The 22,913-nt window shown below is 38.3% G+C and overlaps 1 protein-coding gene across 2 annotated transcripts in view; it reads left to right on the forward strand.

The window, feature by feature from the left end:
* ABHD18 (abhydrolase domain containing 18) overlaps positions 1–22,913 on the forward strand; it is a 52,474-nt gene that overhangs the window by 23,561 nt on the left and 6,000 nt on the right. The window contains exons 4-12 of one of the 2 annotated variants that reach the window (XM_074950845.1): positions 852–952; positions 3,160–3,238; positions 3,330–3,414; positions 5,155–5,182; positions 7,655–7,793; positions 10,289–10,378; positions 16,988–17,089; positions 19,376–19,748; positions 21,301–21,463. In XM_074950845.1, the coding sequence (XP_074806946.1) occupies positions 852–952; positions 3,160–3,238; positions 3,330–3,414; positions 5,155–5,182; positions 7,655–7,793; positions 10,289–10,378; positions 16,988–17,089; positions 19,376–19,748; positions 21,301–21,463 (1,160 nt within the window). Of the gene's footprint in view, positions 1–851; positions 953–3,159; positions 3,239–3,329; positions 3,415–5,147; positions 5,183–7,654; positions 7,794–10,288; positions 10,379–16,987; positions 17,090–19,375; positions 19,749–21,300; positions 21,464–22,913 lie in introns of both variants that reach the window. The other variant, XM_074950846.1, reaches the window with a different exon arrangement.

Raw genomic sequence — 22,913 nt, forward strand, 5'->3', positions numbered from 1 at the left:
GGATTCCACTGGGAAAAAGAAGAAAGCATACTTTTCATGTAACTAGATACGTAGTAATTAATGTCATGAGAAATTGCATATCTGCAGTCAGTATTATTAAAGAAGCACTTATAGTAGCGCCCAAATGCTCCAGTGAGGATTTAAGGACCCATTGTGCTGGGCGTGACACAGACACATATAAGGGACAATTCTGTCCCTGAGATTATAAAATCCAAAAGGTATAAACAAAGGGCTGGGAGAGAGGAGTAACATACAAGCAAATGAAAATGATGACTGGCATAGTTCGGTAAACCAGATATTTTGGTATTTTTCATTGAGAGTAGAGGTAATACGAGGAGACTGTCAGGACTGTTGGAGTTAGTAAGGAAGAAAGGAATGGGAAGGTGAGAAGTTGTTACAGTTAGTCACCTGTCTGTCCATCATCAGCAGACAGGTTTTTACATCATTGCAGAGGTGAGTTGTAAGAAGGGATTTATTAGGATAGAGCAATAGCTGTACAGATTTTATTGTGAAGTTTTTCCCATCCTTTGGGGTGGCATGGGAGAAAAACAGGTGTGTCCAAACAAAACAACAACAACAACAACTCAACCCCTATTTAGGCTTTTAGTGCATTAAAAACTGAATTTTGTTATAACAGCTGATTTTTATTTAAGTGAGGTGGAAATGGCTCGTGGTAGACTTTTTTTAATGCTCATGTATTATGATGATTGAAATTATACTTTCAAAACTGCTTGTGGATTTTTGTGCTAAAATTTGATTCCAGCCTAGGAACCCATACATTAATGTTCAGCCTTCAGTCCATATAAAGTATGCTGATCATACACACTTTTAACTTTCAGTTCTTTCCATAGGTTGAGGAGCAGTCCGACTGTAAAATACTCAATGGGCACTTCATTTCCCCTTTGATTCACTACATTCCCAATATCCTGCCAACTGAATCCATCATAGCAAGGTAAGGGAAAGGAAGTAACAATTTGGTTCTGAAACTAGCTCTGTAGGTGAAATCAAAGAAATCTATATTATAAAAATTACTTATACTACATTCTTTATTACAGCTACAATCAGAATACTCAGTTTTGTTTAAAAATGGTTCAGACTGTGATCTGTGTTGAAAAATATTTAGATGTTTTAAGTTAGAATGAAAACGCATGTAGTTCATTTGATGGTTCCATCTTTGGATGAATGGTTTATTTTCTAGATGAGCTTATTCTAAATTGGGGTGGTGCTAGCAAAACAAGACGTGCTATGATGTGGTTTAATTCTGAATATGGAAATGTAATCCCATTAGAAAAGTTTTACATGTTCACTTAGTAAAGTTTTAATTACTGGAACATCTATAACTACATATTGATAACTAGTTATGATGCAGGAAAGCCAGAGAATTCTAATATGACTATGATCTGTTCTTAGCTCCTTTGTAAAGGGGGGGAAATGGTTCATATATAAACAAAAGTACTAACAAACAGCCTTGACTTGGATTTACTGGCCTTTGTCAGTCTGCCACAACATCAAGTAATGTTTTGAAACTGATCTCTTCCTTATTTTTAAAATACTTGTTTTGTTTGTGAAATATACAACTCACATCACATGTCCAAGATTGAGAAATGCAATTCCCTTGCAAATATGAATTTTTGTAAAGACTAGCAGTTTATCCAAGAAAATAGTTTCTCATTTCTTTAACTGAAGGAAAAAATGGATTATTTTCCTAAGAAACACTCTATATTTATTAACTTATTCCACTTTTATTATCAGAATTTAACCATGTATGTATGCACACAATCTGTTAACTTCAGTGTAGCTCATACATTGAATTTCGTTTGTGTTTTCTATTTGAGAAACCAAACAAAGTAGTAGTTCCCTTGAGGAAGTCTTGTTATGCATACACACTCAAGCAGTTGGGTGGTGGTGGTATACTAATAATCTCACCATCTCTCAAGGTTCACTGAGCCTTGCTTTGGAGTTAGGGTAGGGAATATCATTTTGTATTGGCTTCTAGCTAGCAGAGCTAGACTTCTTGCTAGCAGAAGTCTTAAGTTTTTCAAGCTTTGCTTTGGGCATAAAAATTTACCTCAATCTAGGAGGCCTTGAAGTCATGACATCAACAGCTGTGACCAGTCAATACATCTTTGTTACAGCTTACCTTCTCTGAAGACATTATTTAAAAAATGCTCAATAGGCATCCATAGTGTCTTCTTTTACTCCCTGTTGTTGAGTATAAAGGGAGTTACTCTTCAAATTCCTGGCCTGACTGATACCACAGCTGAAAATGCAATTTACTAATAGTTTCCACATACTCTCATGCAGTGGTTAGATAAGTTACAGGTGCTATTAAAAATCCAAAATACACTAGGTAAGATAAAGACAAGTTGATTTTCTTTCAAGCTCATAACATCAAATTAAATCCATTAATAAAAGTTATTTTGAGTTTTAATGTCTTCATGTGTGAAAGGCAGCACTGTAGTGGACTTTGTGTGCTTTTCAAATATGGTTAGTTTAACTAGTTGTGTGTGAACGTTTTTCCATAAAGAAGCAATTTTTATTGCACCAGGACACCCCCCTGTGGTGAAATACCAATAGCTCAACAGAAGTGGTTTATTTGTGTAGGTTACAGCTGGCCTGAGAAAAGCTTGGCGGGGGTAAAGGAAGGAGTAACCGAAGAAACTGAGTGATTTTGGGGGGGGGAGGAGGGGAAGAGGGTGTAGAAAAGCGTTTTTTATATATAGAAACACTTGTTGGCTGTATTTTTTTTTTTTTTTTAAAAAACTGTATTGTTCCTTTTTAATTTTCAATTTTAGTTCCCGCCCATTTAAGGAGAAAAGTGTGTGTGGCTTAGGGGATCTAGCCACACTTGCCTAATCTCAGGTTTCACTTCTCTATTCAGTAAAGTTTAGAATACAATAATGAAGTGGTAATCTCATTTGGAGCGTGACCTTTGAGCTTATAACTCCCTTTCTTCTTGGTGTTTGTGACTTTCTGAAGGTGAAAACTTTTGGATGTGCTCTTAATTTCATTCATGAAAAAATTATATTGCTAGACTAACGGCAGTTTGCCTGAGCATGTAACCAAACTATTTTTTCAGGGTGCAGTTTGGTGGTTTAACTTTCATGAGTGTGAGTATCCTGCTATGTTATCTTCTATATTAAATAGTGCTTTTGATAGGTTTCAGTTCATAATACCCAAGAGATGGAACAGCAAATACAAACCTGTGTGCATTCATCTAGCAGGCACTGGAGATCATGTAAGTGTATAAAAGTTTAATTTCTCATTAATATTTTAAAGTTTAACAGTAATCTTTTAACTGTATTCTTGTTTTAACATTTCCTTTTCAGTACTACTGGAGAAGACGCACACTAATGGCCCGTCCAATGATCAAAGAGGCTTGCATGGCTTCTCTATTGTTAGAAAACCCTTACTATATCCTTTTGTTGAAAACAAAGTGGTTTAACATGTCTCAAAGTGCTAACCAAGGGGAGGAAGACAGAATAACATTATTTTATCAAAATGGTACAGATTACATAGATGAGTGGTTTTCAACCAGAGGTACACAGAGGTCTTCCAGGGGTACATCAACTCATCTAGATATTAGCCTAGTTTTACAACAGGCTACATAAAAAGCACAAGTGAAATCAGTACAAACTAAAATTTCATACAGACAATGACTTGTTTATACTGCTCTATACATTGAAATGCAAGTACAATATTTATATTCCAATTGATTTATTTTATAATTGTATGGTAAAAATGAGAAAGTATGCAATTTTTCAATAATAGTGTGTTGTGACTCTTTTTTGTAATTTTACATCTGATTTTGTAAGCAAGTAGCTTTTAAGTGAGGTGAACCTTGGGGTACGCAAGACAAATCGGACTCCTGAAAGGGACACAGTAGTCTGGAAAGGTTGAGAGCCACTGTCATAGGTCAGTTGAAAGCTGCTTTGATAGCTGCTTTCAACTACCTGAAAGGGGGTTCCAAAGAGGATGGGTCTAGACTGTTCTCAGTGGTAGCTGATGACAGAACAAGGAGTAATGGTCTCAAGTTGCAGTGGGGGAGGTTTAGGTTGGATATTAGGAAAACCTTTTTCACTAGGAGGGTGTTGAAACACTGGAATGCGTTACCTAGGGAGCTGGTGGAATCTCCTTCCTTAGAAGTTTTTAAGGTCAGGCTTGACAAAGGCCTGGCTGGGATGATTTAGTTGGGGATTGGTCCTGCTTTGAGCAGGGGGTTGGACTAGATGACATCCTGAGGTCCCTTCCAGCCCTGATATTCTATGATTCTATGAAAGTCAGGATATGGATGTTGGTCATAGAGATGTGACTCCTTACTGTAATCTTACTACATCAACCATAGTGGTGTCTCTAAGTGCATAACCATGGAATACAACGCAGATGATGTGTTAGACTGGCTATTTCATCAGGTGTTGCTCTTCTGGACTTAAAAAAACAAACAAACAAACAAAAAAACTTCCAAACCACTCTCCTTGGTTACTGGGGTACTAGTTTGATACTGATTTCTTTGTAACCCAATCATTAACGTAGTTGACAAACTTCTCCTAGCCATGGCCAACTAGGAGAACTAGCCAAATATGTCTTTTTGGGGGGGGTGGAGGGGGTGTCTTTTTTTGACAAAATGATCTCTCTCCCGACACCCCCCCCCCCAAAAAAAAGTGTTTGCTTCTCATGCCTTCACTTGTTGAATACAAACTGTTGGTACCACAAATCTGTTTGATAGTGTTCACCTGCCTTATCACTAACATTTTAGGTATTTTTCTTCTATCTGTTGACAAAAGCTACCATCCTGTATCCATCCTCTTTTCCAATGTTCGGTAACTGCCCCCAAATGCCTACACCAGGTTTCACTCAGAAGACTCAAACTATCACACTTGTTTTTTTCCTTTACTACTTACTTCATTAGAGCACTGTCCTAAATTATGAATGACTTCATCACAATCTACACTTTTGTTTTATTTTGTACCAATAAAACAATGTAATTTGGTAATAACTTAATTTACAGAATTTAATTCCTCACTGTACAGCTGACATAAGTGGTTTTTTAATTTTAGTCTCAATTTTAAAATGTAAGAGTTAAAAAGTTATCTAGTGATGCCTACAAAATGAATGTATTTACATTTGTTTATTTTCTTTAACTTGAGTCTTTACATGGCTGCAGAAAACCTAAGGACCAAATGTAAGTATTAAGATGACTTCTCACAGCTATTTTCTGCCCTCAAGACAGTGGGTTTTTTAAGAAGACCAGAAACTTAAAACATAGAAACCTTGATAACTTGTTATAAATAGCGGCAAACTTGGCTCAGCTATACCTTGTTTATGTGAAGTTGTAGACACTTTGCTTGACTGCTTTATGTGGATTTTGATGCTTAAATGCATAGGTTCGCACTTTCCACCCAAAGTAGATGGACTTTTTTTAAAAACCACATCAGCAGGGGTGCAATCAAGAAACAGTGCATTTTACCAGTTTATACATTGCACTTGTGCAAATTCTGTGCAATATTGAGTATCTTAGAAGAAATAGTTTTTGGGCCCCATTTAAGTGTCTAAAGTTAGGCAACTGAATAAGTGACTTGATTTTCAGAGATGCTGGTTACCCTGAAGCTCATGCTAGTGGGAGTTGCAGAGTACCCAGCATCTTTGAAAATCAAGTCACTTATTCAGTTGCCTAAATATGGACTTAGAAGCCTAATCTTAGGGACTAATTTAAAAAACAAAACAAAAGAAAATGTTGGCCTTTGTATTTGCAAGTGCTAGAATATAAATAGGGCAATAGATCCTGTATCTGAGGCAAAATAAAGGTGTTAGTTTGCCAAATGTTCCTTGCAGACCAGTAGTTACAAAAGATGAAATGGGGCTGACTGGTTTAAAAAGACTAGTTTTATTCTGCTTGCTTAGCTACCTCCAAAAAGAAGAGGAAACTAATTTGTTTGTAAACTACAATTCTTAGAGCTTGTTGCTTTCAGTAGTGCTTCATCAGCATCTTCCATGAGTTAAACATTTAATTTTCTTCTAAGTATAAAAGCTAATTAAGGATTTACCTTTGAGAGAAGTGAAAGTTAAAGCAGTTTTAAAAAAAAAATAGCCTTGAGTACCTTCCAAAGTAGTTGTTGTTGCATTATAATTAGTTTATTGGTCTGAATAATTTAGTAAACCTAATTCATTATCTGTATTGGGATTTTTTTAATTAAAGATTTTTTGGGGAAAGTGCTCTTTTTGACACCTACGTTTTGTTTTTTTTTAAAAAGATATCATTGTTTTGATAACATTTGGCATTTTTAAAATCACAGTAAGACACACCAAATAGGTACAATGCTGAAATATAGTTAGTGGGTTTTCTGCTATTGGGATACTATTCACCTCAGAAAAACAAAAAAGTATAAAAATCTTCCCTCCACTATGCAAATTCTGTGCACTAGTCTCAGCTGTCCAACTTGATAGAATAATACTTCCATTTTGCAGATAATGGGCAAATGCTCTGTTGTCCCAAACTGAAAATGTGCACATTTCAGTAGAAGGCTTCAAAGCAGTAGTAGCGTTCTAAGGAATGTACTTGTAAATCATTGAATTAGCATGACAGTCATAGTAGAGAACTGAAGTACCTTTAATAACAAAGTACTAAGCAATAGGAGTGTTTAAAATATCCTAAAAATATTGGTCCACAACAGCCATTGGTATCCTTGCTTCTCCCCTAGCTTACAGAACAGTTCTAATAGTCTGTCCTTCTGTCTCAAAATGTATCCCAAGTATAATGATATTTTGGCACAAGAGGGCTATAGCCTTCTGTAACTTAGAGACATGATATTGAAAACACGATAATATTTACAATAAACTGCTTTGTCCAAGCACAGTGCTGTAGTTGTTCTGTAAGCCATACTCCATTCACTTAAAAGTGTTCAGCACATGGAGTAATTGCACCGTTGAGGCCCAATATGCAAATACCTATTAGACTTCTGGTCACTGTGAGAGTTCAAATTGAATAGCTTTCCATTTTTCTTTTTTGTTTTCTTTAAATGTGTTTAATGCATTGTAGGAGACACTACACAGATTTCTCACGGCAGTGACAAACTTCCCACTTTATAATTTCAGTCTTACAGTGGCACTGATGATTGTTCCAAAGCTGACTTACTGATTGCTCTTCACATGTTGTGTGCAATTTTCAGTGATGTACAACAGGTAAATAAGGAAAATGGGTTGTCTGTGCCAGTGACATCTTGTATACCTAGCACTGTATCACTTAGCTTTGTTTGATTTAAAAGAAAAAGGACCGTTGTTACTTCATAGCACAGAAGATTACTGCTCATGAGTTTCCAATGCTTGCAATACCTCAGTTATTTGACGATACAGTGTTCCGTAATTCTACACTAGTAATTTAGACGGTGCTTACTTCTAGTCTTCATTTAGGCCTAGATCACAAACAATTATAAAAAAAAGAAACAAACACAAGTCATGCGGGCCTTGAATGTAAAAAGCTACTGAAGACTCTGGACTCATTCCTTCTCCTATTGATTTCAATAGAAATTCAGCCATTGGCTTCATGGGGAGTATGACCAGGCTCTGTTTAAGAGTAAAAGTAGACTGATTAAATGAAGACACTGCACATCTGATATTGGAAAATAAACTATTTCTTTTTCTTTTCTGGTGAGGAAAGAAGATCAAGTTTAAAAAATGTCTCTGACCTGTTTGTGATGGGAGGAGCTCTTGTTTTAGAATCAGCAGCTCTTTTGCACTGGCTAGAGAGAGAGGGCTATGGACCTCTAGGGATGACTGGAATATCCATGGGAGGACATGTAAGCCTTTATATTTACTGTTAGCAATTTATTTTATTTTATTTTTTATTTCTTGGCATGATATATGTACGTTAATAATTAGGGAAACCTATCAGTTTACAGTGTTCATATGCCGATTATTTTAAAATGAACAAGTTTAGAATAACTAGCAACATAACTTGATATTTAGGCATGACATGCACATATTGAGAATATGCAGATGTATTCTCACTGTGTATATATACCATAAAACTCCCTTACAGATGAATGTTCAGGTTGTTGCAGGTTAATCTAGTAGTGTAATTCTCAATAACTTTTATTGTCATGCAGTTTAATCTGTTAATTTAGCTATTTAAATGTTGACATACCGTAGGGCTCAGGCCCAGTGGGTGAACAGTCCTTATCCTCAAAGGAAACCTGTACAAACCTTTCAAAAGACAAGCCTGGGAACTTAAATTTGTAATTCTGCTAGACACTAAAAATCATGGACTGAATACAGTTACTGGATTTATATCTTATTGCAACAATCTATAACCCACTAACAATTCCCCAGCTGCTTTCTCCCTCCCCCATTTCCTCCCTATGACTGGAGGGACATTTAATGGACCACTTCACCTTGAATGGTCCCTTGAAATGTGTGTTAACTACTTATGCTAAATTTCAGAGTAGCAGCCGTGTTAGCCTGTATTCGCAAAAAGAAAAGGAGTACCAATTTATTTGAGCATAAGCTTTCGTGAGCATCCAGTGAAGTGAGCTGTAGCTCACGAAAGCTTATGCTCAAATAAATTTGTTAGTCTCTAAGGTGCCACAAGTGCTCCTTTTCTTTTTACTTATGCTAAACAATCTGTTCCATCTTGTATTTATCTGTGACACTGAGTAAGACCATGTCTACACTACAAAATTATGTTGATCTAACTTAGGTCAGCATAAAGCCACCACAATTATTAAATAACTTGTGTGTGTGTACACTTGTTTCCTTGTGTTGACAGTGCACTTCCTTACCAGGAGAGTTTGTATTGATTGTATTGTCAATGTGGGGCATCGTGGGATGGCTCCTGGAGGCCAGTAACAGTCTATGTAAGCAATGGAGTGTCTACACTGACATTGCGTCGACCTAATCACATTGACCGTGACTGTGTGCCACTCGGGGAGGTGGTGTTATTAAATCAGCATAGAGAGGCACTTACATCAGTGGGAGCCAAATTTACATGAAAACACTTCCCTAGCAAGGTTGATGCAAGGCAGCTTACATTGATCTAATTGTATAGTGTAGTCCAGTCCAAAGTTTTCCCAGACCTGAAGAAGAGCTCTGTAAGCTTGTCTCTCTAACCAATAGAAGTTGGTCCAGTAAGAGATATTACCTCACCTACCTTGTCTCTCTGAGATTGTAAACTCTGTAGGGTAGGGACCCTATTTTTATTCTGTGTCTGTATAGCACCTGGTACAGTGGGGTCCTAGTTCATGTTGAAGGCTCCCAGACACCATCACGATGCAATAAGTTCGTATGTAGTGTTCTTCATCCTTAGAAAGCGCTTTAAAAAGGAAAGTAAGCGTTGTTATCTCTATTTTAAAGTTTGGGGAAACTGAGGACAGGGATGGAATCCATACTCTCCGGACTCCCAGACTGTGGCCCTGACCTCTTCGCTATGTTGCTTCTTTTATTAATGAAGATGCACTTAATAGTTCTCTGTATTAAAAATATGTGGGGTGTATAAGTACTTTTTCTTGCTATCTTCATGGTTCTGCAGTATGCCCAAGAGTATTATATTAAACTACAGCTTTGCAAAACCATGCAATTGGTGTGGGGGAAGCATTTTTCTGATCCTCCTGTATGCTGTATCTATGCTCCAGCATTTAGTGATGAATGGAACTTACCTCATTGTGCACTCTGATAATTCTGAGGTGAGAGGGAATTATCTGGACTCTAAGGGAGATGAAAATAGAAGTCCATTTACATGCTTAATTCTCTTCTTGCCCTTGCTGTTTGTGGCATGCAAATTCCCTAACACTATTTCAAAAGCTGCAGAATTTTTGATAGTCCTATTTGTGAGTCACCTTCGAGTTGTTTGTTTGTTTGTTTTGAAATATGTTTATAAGGTTGTTGAGAGGCCTTGAGGAGAGGGACATGTTGAGATGATAAATGAAGTTCTCATGGAAGAATCCTGATTCATTTTGCATCAGGATGAGTGTTCTATTAAAAGAAAACTCCTTTACCTAAAGCAGAAATACTGTTACTTTGGCTGTGAACCAATTTCAAAGCTAACACGTATCAAAGAGACTATTGGAGAGAATAGACTTTATCAGTCTTTCTGGATTTTGTGGAGGAGAAGTGTATAACTGCAGAGATGCTTAGCATTGATACTACACGAGACAAGCTGTTGCTGTGTGAAGAAATTCTTTAAAGATGAGAATTCTAAAAATGACTAAAGAGAAATGTTATTGAAATGTCTTATTAAAATATGCAGTAGATCATCTGATATTTAAGTTTTGGTTTTTTTAATTTTTTTATTTAACAGATGGCTTCATTAGCAGTGACAAACTGGCCTAAACCATTGCCATTGGTTCCTTGTCTTTCCTGGTCCACAGCTTCTGGTGTCTTTACTACGGTAACTAAATTATTTTTAGTTTTGTTAATATTATAGAATATGAACAGATGTGAAATCTGAAAGGTTTGAGTTGGGCAAATTAACATAAGGGAGAGATTTTTTCAAAGGCACAAATGGGAGTTGGATGCCCAACTGTCCTCTGAGCCTTCAAAAATCTCCCCCATAATGATGCTTCTGGATAGTTCTAGAAGCTGCCTTTTGTCTCATGCAAGAAATAATGGTTATAAACTATTTAGAGTTTTTAAAATAGTAAATTTACAGAAAATATTTCAAATTCTATAGTATATTTAAAACTAATATGTTTATGCCCAATATTTTTATATCCTAGTAATATGCAACACAGTAGAATATGACTTAACAAACTTGCTGCTTTTGATGAGAACCCTGAAATTTCACTGGGAAAGGGTTGTGGTTTTTTAATTATTCCTCTTCCTGGTAACTCTAGGTTCCTGACTGGTAAGGGAAATTCTTACTTGGTGTCTTAAAACAGGTTCTCAAACTGTGACCACCATTGAGAACATGTCTTCACCACTCCTTCTTGAATTACAACAGCTTCCCTTCTTCCACATAAATTTAAAAGTTCCTCACTTTCACAGCACTCCATAAACTTTACTTTCTGATCTTATTATCTTTCTCACTCGTTAAACTCTGTCTAAACATCTCTCCTTACTATTCCCTTTGTTCCTGTAATTAACTTTTGATTTATACTTTCTTGTACGCTGCCCATTGCCCCTAGACTCATATTTTAATTAATATTTGCCAAGTACCTGCTCCTCCTGAAAACCACACATGGAACAGTCTTCCTGGAGTGCTTGTCCATATATATTCCACTGGTGCGTCTGTATCCCCTGCACTCAAGTTTGGATTCTTTGTGCATCAGTGTCCTTTGGGGCCATGCCTGTGCCCTGAAAATCCTTATATCTTCCACCTGAGGATATAAAGAGTGTTGCATCCTGAACTGTTCCTCAGTTTCTTCTTGCTGTCTGTGGCTATGAATCAGAACTTACACTGTCCAGATTTTTTCTTCATGTGGTCTGTCCATTGATTTGTAAATAGATAAGTACTTAGCAGTTAGTCATTAGGATTAGGTTTAGTTATTTTGTTAGTGTTTCTTTTCAGAAGAGGAAACTCTTCTTTGTCGCTTGACACTTCCCTCTACTGGGTCTAGTCATTAGGACTGAATACAAATCTCCAGGCTTTAAAAACTGCACTTCCTGCTGGGCAGTAATGCCCGTTAATGAAGGACAAAGACGATGCTTATTGTGTCTAGGTGAGAGCAATGTACCAGACAGATATACCATTTATTAATTGTTCTCAAAGGGCAAGGTAGTCTCACCTGAAACTTTCTTCTGGAGAGGCCAGGGCACCTTTTCAGATGGTGGAGTGGCTGGGACTGAAAATCCTGAGCAGTGCTCCTCAAAAAGTGCACTTGGTGGCTCCTGTGCTTGCATATGTAAAACTAGCACTTTTCACTAATCCTCCTCAGCTGGTAAAACCTCAGAGGTTCTGGGGAGACAGGAGCAGCAAGGGTTTTCAGGAGAAGAGATCTGGGTCTCTCTTTCACTGGGTCCTACCTCGAAGTCAGAAATCACACTGGTTGCCTTTGGGAAGGGCAGTTCTAGGCATGAAAAGGCATCCTCTGACATCCACTTGGACATTGGTCACCATGCCCCAGTACTGGCTTCTTCAGTTAGTCAGAAATAACCTGGTACCGATGCCTTGGCTGTGGTGCACCATGGTACACGTATCTTTGGTACCAATGCCTTCCATTTGCTTGCCTACAGTGTTCACTTACTTGGTAACGAATCCTTATGTCAATGGACCTTGTGGTTTCTTTGGTACTAGACTTGCATCTCTAGTATCTCCTCTGTACTGGCTGCCACCCGTACTTCAGTACTGAGTACATCAACAGTACTCATTAGGATGCAGTATGAATGTGCTCCTGGCACTCCAGCTGAGACTGCTGCACCCTTCCAAGAGAAGCACTTCTCCACTAGCTCAGATAATGGCAGGAAGGAGTCACCAGTAAATTTCCTGGTGTCTAAGTATTCTGATCCATATGCCTAAGAAAGAATATCTAAGGCTCGCTTTTATTAGCCCAGGCATAGGAGCTCTCAGCAGGATACTGCCTCATGGACCTCTGCTTCATATACGCATCAGCACCCCCTGAACTAATTGGGCATAATAGGGATTACAACTGGCCAGAAAACTAGTTTCTTCATCTCAGCCCAGAACTAGATCTTCTTCCACTACAAAACACAAGGGAGCATTAATCATCTCTAGCTGTGCTGACTGAACAAGATGATCAGGGTTCTGATGAAAATTTGCAAATGGATGATCAATCCATCCGAGAACCTCTCTTCTTAATATTTCCTGATGAAGCTGTGGTATCTGCAATATCTACCTGAGACCCCTATGATTTCAAAACTTTCCAGTGCTTGTTGCACAGGATGGCAGATCCACTGGAAGTTGTCTGGAGAAGTCGCACAAGTTCTTGGACAGCTTACACACCTTCATGCCTGGAACTCCTGCAGTGCCCATAAATGAAGAGACCATTGGAGTCCAACAGGTTACTTTGGTAGACCCCCAACTTCCCTAGCTCTGACAAAGAGCAGATTGCTGCTACTAGGTGCTTTCATCAGGCTTTGAACAATTTTATATGCACTCTGTACATGGATTGTTGGTGTAGTGGTGCCTGATGAGAGAATCAGACACTGTGGTCAACAGAAATCTACACCCTGAGACAAAGAATGCTAGAAATTTTTATTTTTTTGGTCGTAAAAATTATTCATCAAGTCAACATATGAGAATCTCCAGTTATCAGGCCTTATTGGCAAAATATGATGACTTGAATTGGGAATCCATTTTCAAATTTGCTGACAAAATTCCACAGAAGAACAGAGGCCTGGAAATCTGTGGTTGTAGAGGAACAACTTGTAGCACACATCTCTTCAAGTGGCTGGTCGATGCTGCATACATGACATCCAGTTCCATGGCTACTTTGATTGCCCTGATAAGATCCTCTTGGCTTCAGTTGTCTAGAATCCCTAAAGGGGATGCGTGTAACAGTAGAGGCTGTACCGTTTGAAAGGTGCAAACTCTTCAGTGCAAATACTAATGAGCCTTTTCATTCTCAAAAGGACTCATGAGCGATGCTGAGATCTCTAGTGCTCTTGCATGAAAAAGAAAGCAATTTAGGCATTAATCCTGACAAAGTCAATCCTATTATGCACATTATAGACAGTCTGAACTTCCCCCAAAATGCCAGCAGTCCCGAAGGAGAGACTCTTCTACCTCTACTACATTTTTCTTACCAGGCTCTGTCTTCATCAAGGCAGCAAATATGACTTCTCCGTCAGGAGAAAAGTGTAACCTATAGTGGATCTCTTTCTTTCCCTCTTCCATTCCCCTCGTCCCCCCCGCGCGCGCACACATCCATCCTCCTTTTGGGAAATGTTAATTTTATTTTTGTGGGGCCTGATACACCATTATCACAGACCTCTGGGCCCTACAAACTGTAGAGATTAGACACTCCATCCAATCCCAAACCCTCTCTATCCAATTTCCCTAGCATTTTCTCCGGTACCCTGCTTATGAGTATGCTACTTTAAGAAGTTCAGTCACTTCTGAATCTTGGAGCAGTGGAAGATGTGCCTCAAGAATATATGCAAGGGGCGTTTATTCCCATTATTTTATAATTTCTAAGAAAAAGGGACCAAGCGGGCCCTCTATTCTGGAATTCTGAGGCAGCTGAACACCTTTACGTGCAGGTTGAAGATCAGGTTGGTAACTCTGGCCTCAGCAATTCCAACCATAGATTCAAAGGATTGGCATTCAACTCTTGAACTCAGACACTTATTTTCATAAGGCAGTCCATCCTGCCTACAGGAAATACTGAAGGTTCCAGATGGACTATTCCCACTAGCAATGCAGAATCCTGCCATTTGATCTGTTGACAATACCATGGGTATTTATAAAATGTGTAGAAGTAGTGGCAGTTTACCTGAGAAGACAAGGAGTCCAGAGTTACCCATACTTAGATGATTGGCTCATTCATGTGAATGCTCTACAATAGGTGACCAATTTCACAAAGCAGACAAGAAGTGGTCTGGAAAATTCTGATGAAACGTTTTTCTTTGGAATGTGCAGACTTGTCAATTGAACCATTCCAGCAAAAGTTTCAATTTTAATGACCTTCTCACGGACTACAGACAGGGCCAGCACTTCCAGGGCTTCCTGGCTCCCTTTCATCCCTCTAAGATGGCTGAGAAGGGCCCTGGGCTCCCAGGATTCCCAGCAGTGCTGGCTGCCAGGAAATTGGGAACTTTGGAAACTGGACTGGGATTAGAATTGACATTTTTTTGTCAGATTGATCTGCCCATCACTGAATAGCAGTCGTAAAATTTACTAGACTTTTTTGTTGTCAAGCTAATAAGAGTCTTGTCAGATTCATGGCTGCTATTCAGTGTTGTGCAGCTGTGAAACTGACCATCATTTTAGTTTCAGTCAGCGGCTGTCAGGTCTTCCAGGGTCTTTGGCTCTGTGGCAGCCTACCAGGTTGGCAACTGGGGATCAAGGGGAGCACACTTTGGGAAGTACCACACTTTATTGCTTCTGAAACACAGTATTGCAGGATTTCCATTTTTCATAATTTGCACTTTTGGTTTTCATTCATTTTTGGGATGAAAAATATTTCTGAAAACTCAAATTTTCACAGAAATAAAATTTGTTTTTTCAGTCAGCTCTGCTGCATATTCTACAACTTTTCACCTCTCTAGGGCTCAAGGTAATTGAAGAGAAATCAGTGCTAGTTCCTATTTGAAGAATAGAATTTATAGGGGCAGTTCTGGATTCCACTAAAGCAATGGCCCATCTGCCCCAGAAAAATTGCAAGCCATAGGAGATCTTGTTAACCATCTACAAGTTCATTCTCTGATATCTGTGAAATTTACCTCAGACTTCTAGGACACACGGCAACCTGCTTAGACATAACTCAGCATGCCTGACTTCACATTTGGTGAAGAGTGGCTAAAGTCTGTATATCAACCCAACAGATATCACCTATATGTGAGGGTACAGGTCCTCCCAGAAGTCTTGTCATGAATTTGGTGGAAGAACCTTGTACAAGTTTGTAAGGGAGTGTCCTTCTCTCCACCATTGCCATTAGAAACTTTGACAGATGCTTATTGGGTGAAAAGCCTACTTAGACAATCTTCAAACATTAGGCTTGTGGGTACATCTACACAGCAGCTGAGATATGTAATTCCCAGCTTGGGTAGACATCTGCACTAGCTCTGCTCCTAAAAATAACCACCCAACTACAATCCAAGCCAACCTCCTGGATACATACTCAGGTGGCTAGCTGAAGCCATTGCCTGTGCTATTGCAGTCACACTACTATTTTTAGGCGCTAGCTCAAGCAGAGCTAGTGCATGCATGTCTACTCGAGTTGGGAATCTCACCTCCCAGCTACTGTGCAGATGTACCCTTACTGCTAAGCGCCATTTATCGAGTGTGCACAGTATTCCTCCAAATTCTTAAGAGTTTATTCAGATCATGATGAACAATACCACAGCAATGTTTATATGAATAAGCAAGGGGTCTCACCCCAAGTTCTTGACGAGCATAGTATCTGACTTCCATCTTATCAAAGTAATACCTCTGCCTGTCTTTTTTCCAAAGTCACATTCCAACAAAGGGGAAGCTAAACTTCAAATCTTAGACATACTTAGGGTACTTTGCTTCCAACTTGATAGGTCTAAGCCTAGGTTATTAGTCTGACCTCTCTTTATAAACTACTATCCGTGCAGGGGCTTTCTCATTTTATTTCCACATGCATTAAGTTGTGCTATAAGAGACTCACCTTTGAGGGTTACACATCCTTCCCTCCTCCACTATTATGGAATTCTGTAATACCTGGTTTCTGTAGTGGTGAAGGAATTGAGAGATGGTGGGGACACCCTGCCATTTACACCCTTAGCTCGGAAGGACGAGGATATTGAGGGTGTAGTCACAGTCCCAACAGATTCTGCTGGCCAAAATAATCTGAACTTAAATGCCTGGGGCACATGTGCACCAACAATTGAATGTATAGATGTATGTAACAATATGAATGAATATGGACAACACATCTCAAAGAATCACCGTTACTGTTAGGTAAATATGATTCTTCCTGGTATAGTAGCCCTACACCACTCAGAGTTCTGTATTACACCCATGTCTCTTTTGATTATAAGCGCTCTATGGCAAGGACTTTAATTCTTTTTTACACACCTGCTTATTGTAGAGTGGTCTGATTAATGTACAGGTGAGGGATGGAGCTTGGGGGGGAGGTATGTTTTTGTAATGAAAAATGTAGTTTTCAGACAAGAAATATGGTTATGGATATTCTTGTCTGATGTGTCCTGTGGAATTTGTTACAGCTTCTAAGTCAACACTGGCCAGAATAAAGTTTGGGAATCTTAACTTTAACTTATACAGATTTAGCTATTTTCTGCATCTTTCCTTAGTTGTACTGCCTTGGACTTCGATGATCACTTCAGAATACATTCTTTGGATTTTTTTTTTTTTTTTTAATTCTGGGAATTCTTATTTGCACTGTAATTTCAGGGTGTGTTAAGCAAAGCAGTGAACTGGAGAGAGCTAGAGAAACAGTACTATACACAAACTGTTTATGAAGAAGAAATCATTCAAATGCTTGAATATTGTGGAGTAAGTACAGTTTGTTTTCCCTATTAGCTTTATGTAAAATATAGTTTACATACAAAATCTGATCGAATACATAATGTCATGTCTAGATACTTTCAGCAGACATTCATTAACATTAATGGTTTCTTACATTTTTTTATTTAATTTAACAAATATTTGATGCAGAAATAACCTTTAAATAAGCAAAGATTAATACCTCCTATTGTCATATAATGCATTTTTATAAGTGTTGAACTCTCTTCAGATTACTGTTCATGACCAGCTATTACAGACCACCAGTTTACTTTAGTTCTCAAAATAAAGGTACATAAAGTACATCTATTAATTTATCGTATCTCCATGTCTAACAAAAAAAAAATTCTTGAGTGCCGGAAGGTTTAAAAAATTAAGAACTTTCAGAATGTTCTTTGAAATGTTGGTTTTTGTAGGGGTGGGGAATCAAAGCACTGAAAACCAAATTCCCAAATCCCAGAAAATTAGCCATATAGTTTGGAATAGTGTATTGAAGTGCCAAATAAAGAAGTGACTTACTGTTGAATCAGTTTCCTTGCTTATTCTTTTGTTGAAAATTTTATACATACTTCAGCAATGAAAGAAGACATAACCAGGTGTGAGTATATGATTTATTAGGAAATAATTCTTCTTTACCCTAAGAAGAAAATATCTTTTGTGAAGGTGTAGTGTGGTAAAATTATTCCTATATGAACACTGTTATGGACTGCTTTTTAATGCGCTGCAATTGCAATTTTGTAGTGTTTTAGTAATCTAACCTTATTCTCTAAAGATACCATTTGTGCAGGTTTCTCCGTTCTGGTTCTGATTAGAGTAGGATTGGTAGAACTCCTTTGGTTTTGCAGGGTTTCTACCCTGATGACAATGGCAGTGGGGTAAAAATATAACCCAGGAAGTTTTAGGTTGTCTCATTGCCCTTTACCAAAATGCTGCCCTGTGTATGTTTTATTTCTTTCCTGACCCATTGTCAACAACGGAGCTGTGCGTAGGAGACTGTTCAATGGCAATCACTTCAGCTCTTCACTAGATCCCAACAAAAAATTGTTGGGTGCCCTTTGTCTTCTAACCATATCTGGTATAGTGAGGACACTTAGTTTTAGACCTTTGCTCTGCACTTTGTTTGCTTTTCTTAGTGCTTTGGTACCTGCCTCAGAACTGAGGCACAACTGCTTTGGTGCCTTGCTTTGACCTCTGCTTGTTCTTCTGGCAACACCACAGCAGTGCTAAGGTATTGACAGCAGCAGAGGAACTGTCAGCTGGCTGTTTGCTGACAAACTATCAATGTACACTAAACTCAGATTTGGGGATATCTTCCTAGTATCCACGGGCAAATGGATTTTTCAAGCTCTGACTATAGCCTTTTCCCAAAGGAAATTTGGATGTCTGCTTTCTCCCCAACCTCAACAGTTATGGTCAATAAGTTGTCTACTGGTATCTGACTTTCTTCTAGTCTTTGAATAAATAACTATTAGTATTAATTTTTCAGTCTCTTCTTCCTAGCAAATTCAATGCTATTTTGTAGAATAGCATTTCTGAAAAGCGGACCACTTGAGCTCTTTTCCCAGAAACTGAAGTACAGTGTTTTTATACAGAAATAACATAAACATGGAAGCATAATACAGAATTATAAATCAGATGTGCAGATATAGCTCTGCTCTAGTAATATCTGCAACATTGTAATATGCTCATAAATATGAGGGAAAGCTTAATAGAAGAAACAAAATTGGAAAAAATTAGAGAAGTTACAAAGAAATTTTCAGGTAGTTTCCTCATGTATAATGTTTCCTAATATATGCTTGCTTTACTCGTCAAAAGACAGTTAACACAACTTGTGATGGGATTGAATGGTTCATAGGATTCTTAACAGAATAAGGGTACTCCCTTTTTTAATTACTTGTTTGATTCTAGATCAGTTCAGTAATAACCAAAAGTAATTTGCATCTGACATGGTACTCTGTGTTTTAGTTCCATTTCCTAATGGACAGACATCTGCATCAGAGGAGCCACCACCATATTTGAGTACTTATTGCTCAATGATGGTCTGCTTAGGACAGGCCCAAAACTAGGATATAAGGTGGTGATATGGGTCAGGATGTAGATCATTGACCAAGCTGTATGCCAAAGTTTGGACTTTGCCTGTGCACCTAGCACTGTATCTGGCTCATGCCAGAGCTTTTGCTCTCTCTGTCATGAGCACTGAATTCACTCACCCTTTTTTAATCAGGTTGACCGAAGAATGTGAAAAACCCTTAATAAAAGGCCTGTATTTCTGTTTAGACAGACTCTTTCAAGATGGGACAAGACTTTGTTAAAAATTCCCCCAACAGTGTGGACAGTCTGAACAACCTAGCTCTGACTTCCAGAATGTTGAATCTGGATACCACAAGCAAAATTCTGTCTACAGAAGCCATTCACTGCCTTAGCACTAGTAAAAGTACTCTAAGTGCCTCATCAGAAAAACACTTACTGCAAGATGCTCCTACAATGCAGTGTATAAATCAAACATTTTCAACCAGCAGCAATAAGAACTTCACCAGCCTACAGAAGCACCTGATAAGTGAAGAAAGGAAAAGGGACGCTTTACAGAGAGAATCACTAAGGTTCATGAAAGGAGTTATGGATGAATGTACCCATGTAGCTAATTTCTCAGGTACTTATTTATTTTAATGTGGAGATTGGGATATTTGTCTAGAATAAACTTCTATTATCTGTGCAATAATTTTGTATTCATACTGTTTTCTCAGAAAGCTTGTATATTGAATTAGAAAGTGTGTCATGGCTGTCTTTACAGAATGGACATATAACTCCGTTGTCTTTTAAAAATATGTATATCAGACTTATATCTGCCACGGATCATCTAGTTTCAGAGGAACCTCTTTTTTGACAAATACCCTGGTGGTTCAAAACACTTGCTTAGCTATGTCAGTCTAGAGATATGCATAGAGGGATGCTTCAGGAGCGCCACCAAATCTCTAAGTCCGGTTTCAACTTGTGTTTATTTGGTTTGTTTTTCTTTTAAGTATGTTAGTATATTACACAAAGTGTGATTACATCTAGCAAGTGCCCATAACGTGAGCTCGTCTGCTTCAGGTATTTCTGGGGCTCTTTTTAAAGGGGGAAAACATATTTCCTAATCCTCTATTTCCCTATGTAATCATGCACACCCATGATATGTGATTTATTACATATTTAAAGGGATGTCTGGATTTTTCTAGGCGCCCATTTTCAAATATTTGTAGCATATCACTGTTTACCACTGTTACAAACCACAGGTTGTCTTTAGAGGTCAAGAGGTGGCTGTGCTGAATATTGCCTTATTCCCTCAGTTTGTCATCAGATTACTCCATAATGAGAACCATAGGTGCTGGAACTAGGGGTTATGGGGGTGCTGTTGCACCCCCTGTCTTTAAGTGGTTTCTATTGTATACAGGGCTTACAGTTTGGTTCAATAGCTCTTAGCACCCCCACTATACAAATTATTCCCGCACCCCTGATTAGCACTGGGCCTATGGAAGTTATCCATAATTGAAATTGCTGCTGAATTACATTATAAAATTGATTTTTGCCCTCACCTCTCATCTCAAAGCAAAGACCCCCTCTTCCTCTCCCCCCCCCGCGCAATGTGATATTGAGCTCATATTGGTAGGCTATGTCTGTCTGACATTAAGCTGTTTTGCAAAATTTGATATTACTTGGATAATGAATTCTTGGCTTGCAGTACCCCAAAAAGAGAGGTTTATGAGAGTTCAAAAAAATCTTCTAACTTTTTTACCATCTTTTAACAAACACAGAAGGTAGACGAGAAATAAAATTTTGTTCACTGACTCCCCCAGCAGAGATCTAGTGCCAAGGATCAAAATCTAGTTATGTAATATATCTTTTATTTTGCAACTACACTATGGAATATCTGCTCCATTGATCTTAATACACTATGTCCAAGGAGTGGACTGGAGACCTAAGCTTCCATTTCAAGAGTTTTTCATCATTTTCCATGCAGAGAGCTCAAAGTGCATCCTGATCATTACGGAGACTTGCCAATGAAAACAAGAGATGCCCCCAAACTCATGAGGGATTTTCCTACTAGCCACATTACAGTAGCCTCATAAGTTACTGAGGAATGCTGATTTGGGAGTAGAAAACAGTTTAACCAGCAAAAGTGAGCGTTTACTGGAAAAAATCAGCTTTTTCTTTTTTCTGCTCAGTTCCAGTTGACCCAAGTCTAATCATAGTTGTTCAAGCCAAGGAGGATGCGTATGTTCCACGAACTGGAGTGCGCAGCCTTCAAGATATCTGGCCAGGATGTGAAATCAGGTATCTGGGTGGAGGTCATATCAGTGCCTACCTCTTCAAACAAGGACTCTTCAGGTGAGAAGTTAAGTATAAACAGGGAAGCAAAAATATGGGTGATCTTTCCCTAATACCACATTTTTGAGGGAATTAGTTTTCTACATTGGCATGTCATTCTTCTTTTTAAAAAACAAAAAACGACTGAATGATGAGTAATACAAGTTCACTCATTCATTGAACACTATAATTTATTTCGTAGCCAGTGAATGTATGTTCAGTAGGCAACAATTGCCCTACATTTATTTTTGCAAGTGTTGTCTGTTAGAATGAAAAGTAGGTGAAGTCCAAATTTAAAATACTAGGTTACCTGTCAGACCAGTAATATGTTGCTGTAACTCCAGACTTGACATTGCATCTCAACCTTCTGAAATGTTATTTATATAACTACAATTCTTAAATCTTAATAAGTTACAATAATATAACGCTCCTGACATACTAATAATTCCCTGGAGATGCAGGGATTAATGAGGACTGGATAGCCCGTTTGAACAAAAAGTTCAAACAAAAAAGGAAAAGATCAACATACCAAGGTTCACGATCAATATCTGTGTAAAATTGTCAGTTTTTGAAAGATGTCGCAATAAATAGAAAATACAGGAGAGAGATCTTTTGTGTGATCAGAATTTCTTGAGAGAGAGTTGAGTACAAAAGGCCCTGATTCAACAAAGCATGTGCTTAACTTTAAGCATCGACAGCTCACATAAATGTTTTGCTGGATTGGAGTCCAAAGAGAGCTGGGGAAGTGATTGGGGGAAGCGGGGGGGGGAAGAATTCCTAGAACGAAATTAGAGCTGAAGAACACTGTTTATTTCTTTTTAAAGCATGGCATGTGGACACAATTCTCTCCTAATATCATCTTTGGTTTAATCACATGAGATCAGATGGTCTGGAGCATTGTTCCCATCAGTCTAAATAATTTCTGAAATGTGACACTGGAGAGCATTAGACTTGCAGTACATATATAATTGTTTAGAATGACTGGCATTCTGTATATGAATTTAAAGGTATTTCCCTCAATATTAGAGCCTTCAATGTTGCTGCCCCCCTCTCCTTTTTGCAGTGCTTACATTGTCAATTAAATCTTTCTAAGTTTTGGGAAGGTTGATTGGATATTTGTGGATAGCCCTCTTGTGAAAAATGTTTCCTCCTTTCTCTGGCTTCCTTTTGTTCAATGTGTGATTTATTCCTTTACTGAGTGTGTTAAATAAGTCATCTTGTTTGTTAACAGTGTTGTAGCCATGTTGGTCCCAGGATAGTAGAAAGACATTGGATCAACTTCTGTTGGTGAAAGAGACAAGCTTACACAGACATTAAGAAAAGCTCAAAAGCTTCTCGTTCACCAACAGAAGTTGGTCCAATAAAAGAGATTATCTCACCCACCATGTCTCTCTCATAGTGTTTGTCTCAGACTTGTGGACCACTTCCCTGATTTCTCTTTGAGATGTTCCAGTTCCCATACTTGAAGCAA

Source organism: Natator depressus, chromosome 4 (assembly GCF_965152275.1).
Source record: "Natator depressus isolate rNatDep1 chromosome 4, rNatDep2.hap1, whole genome shotgun sequence".
Taxonomy (NCBI): Eukaryota; Metazoa; Chordata; order Testudines; family Cheloniidae; genus Natator; species Natator depressus.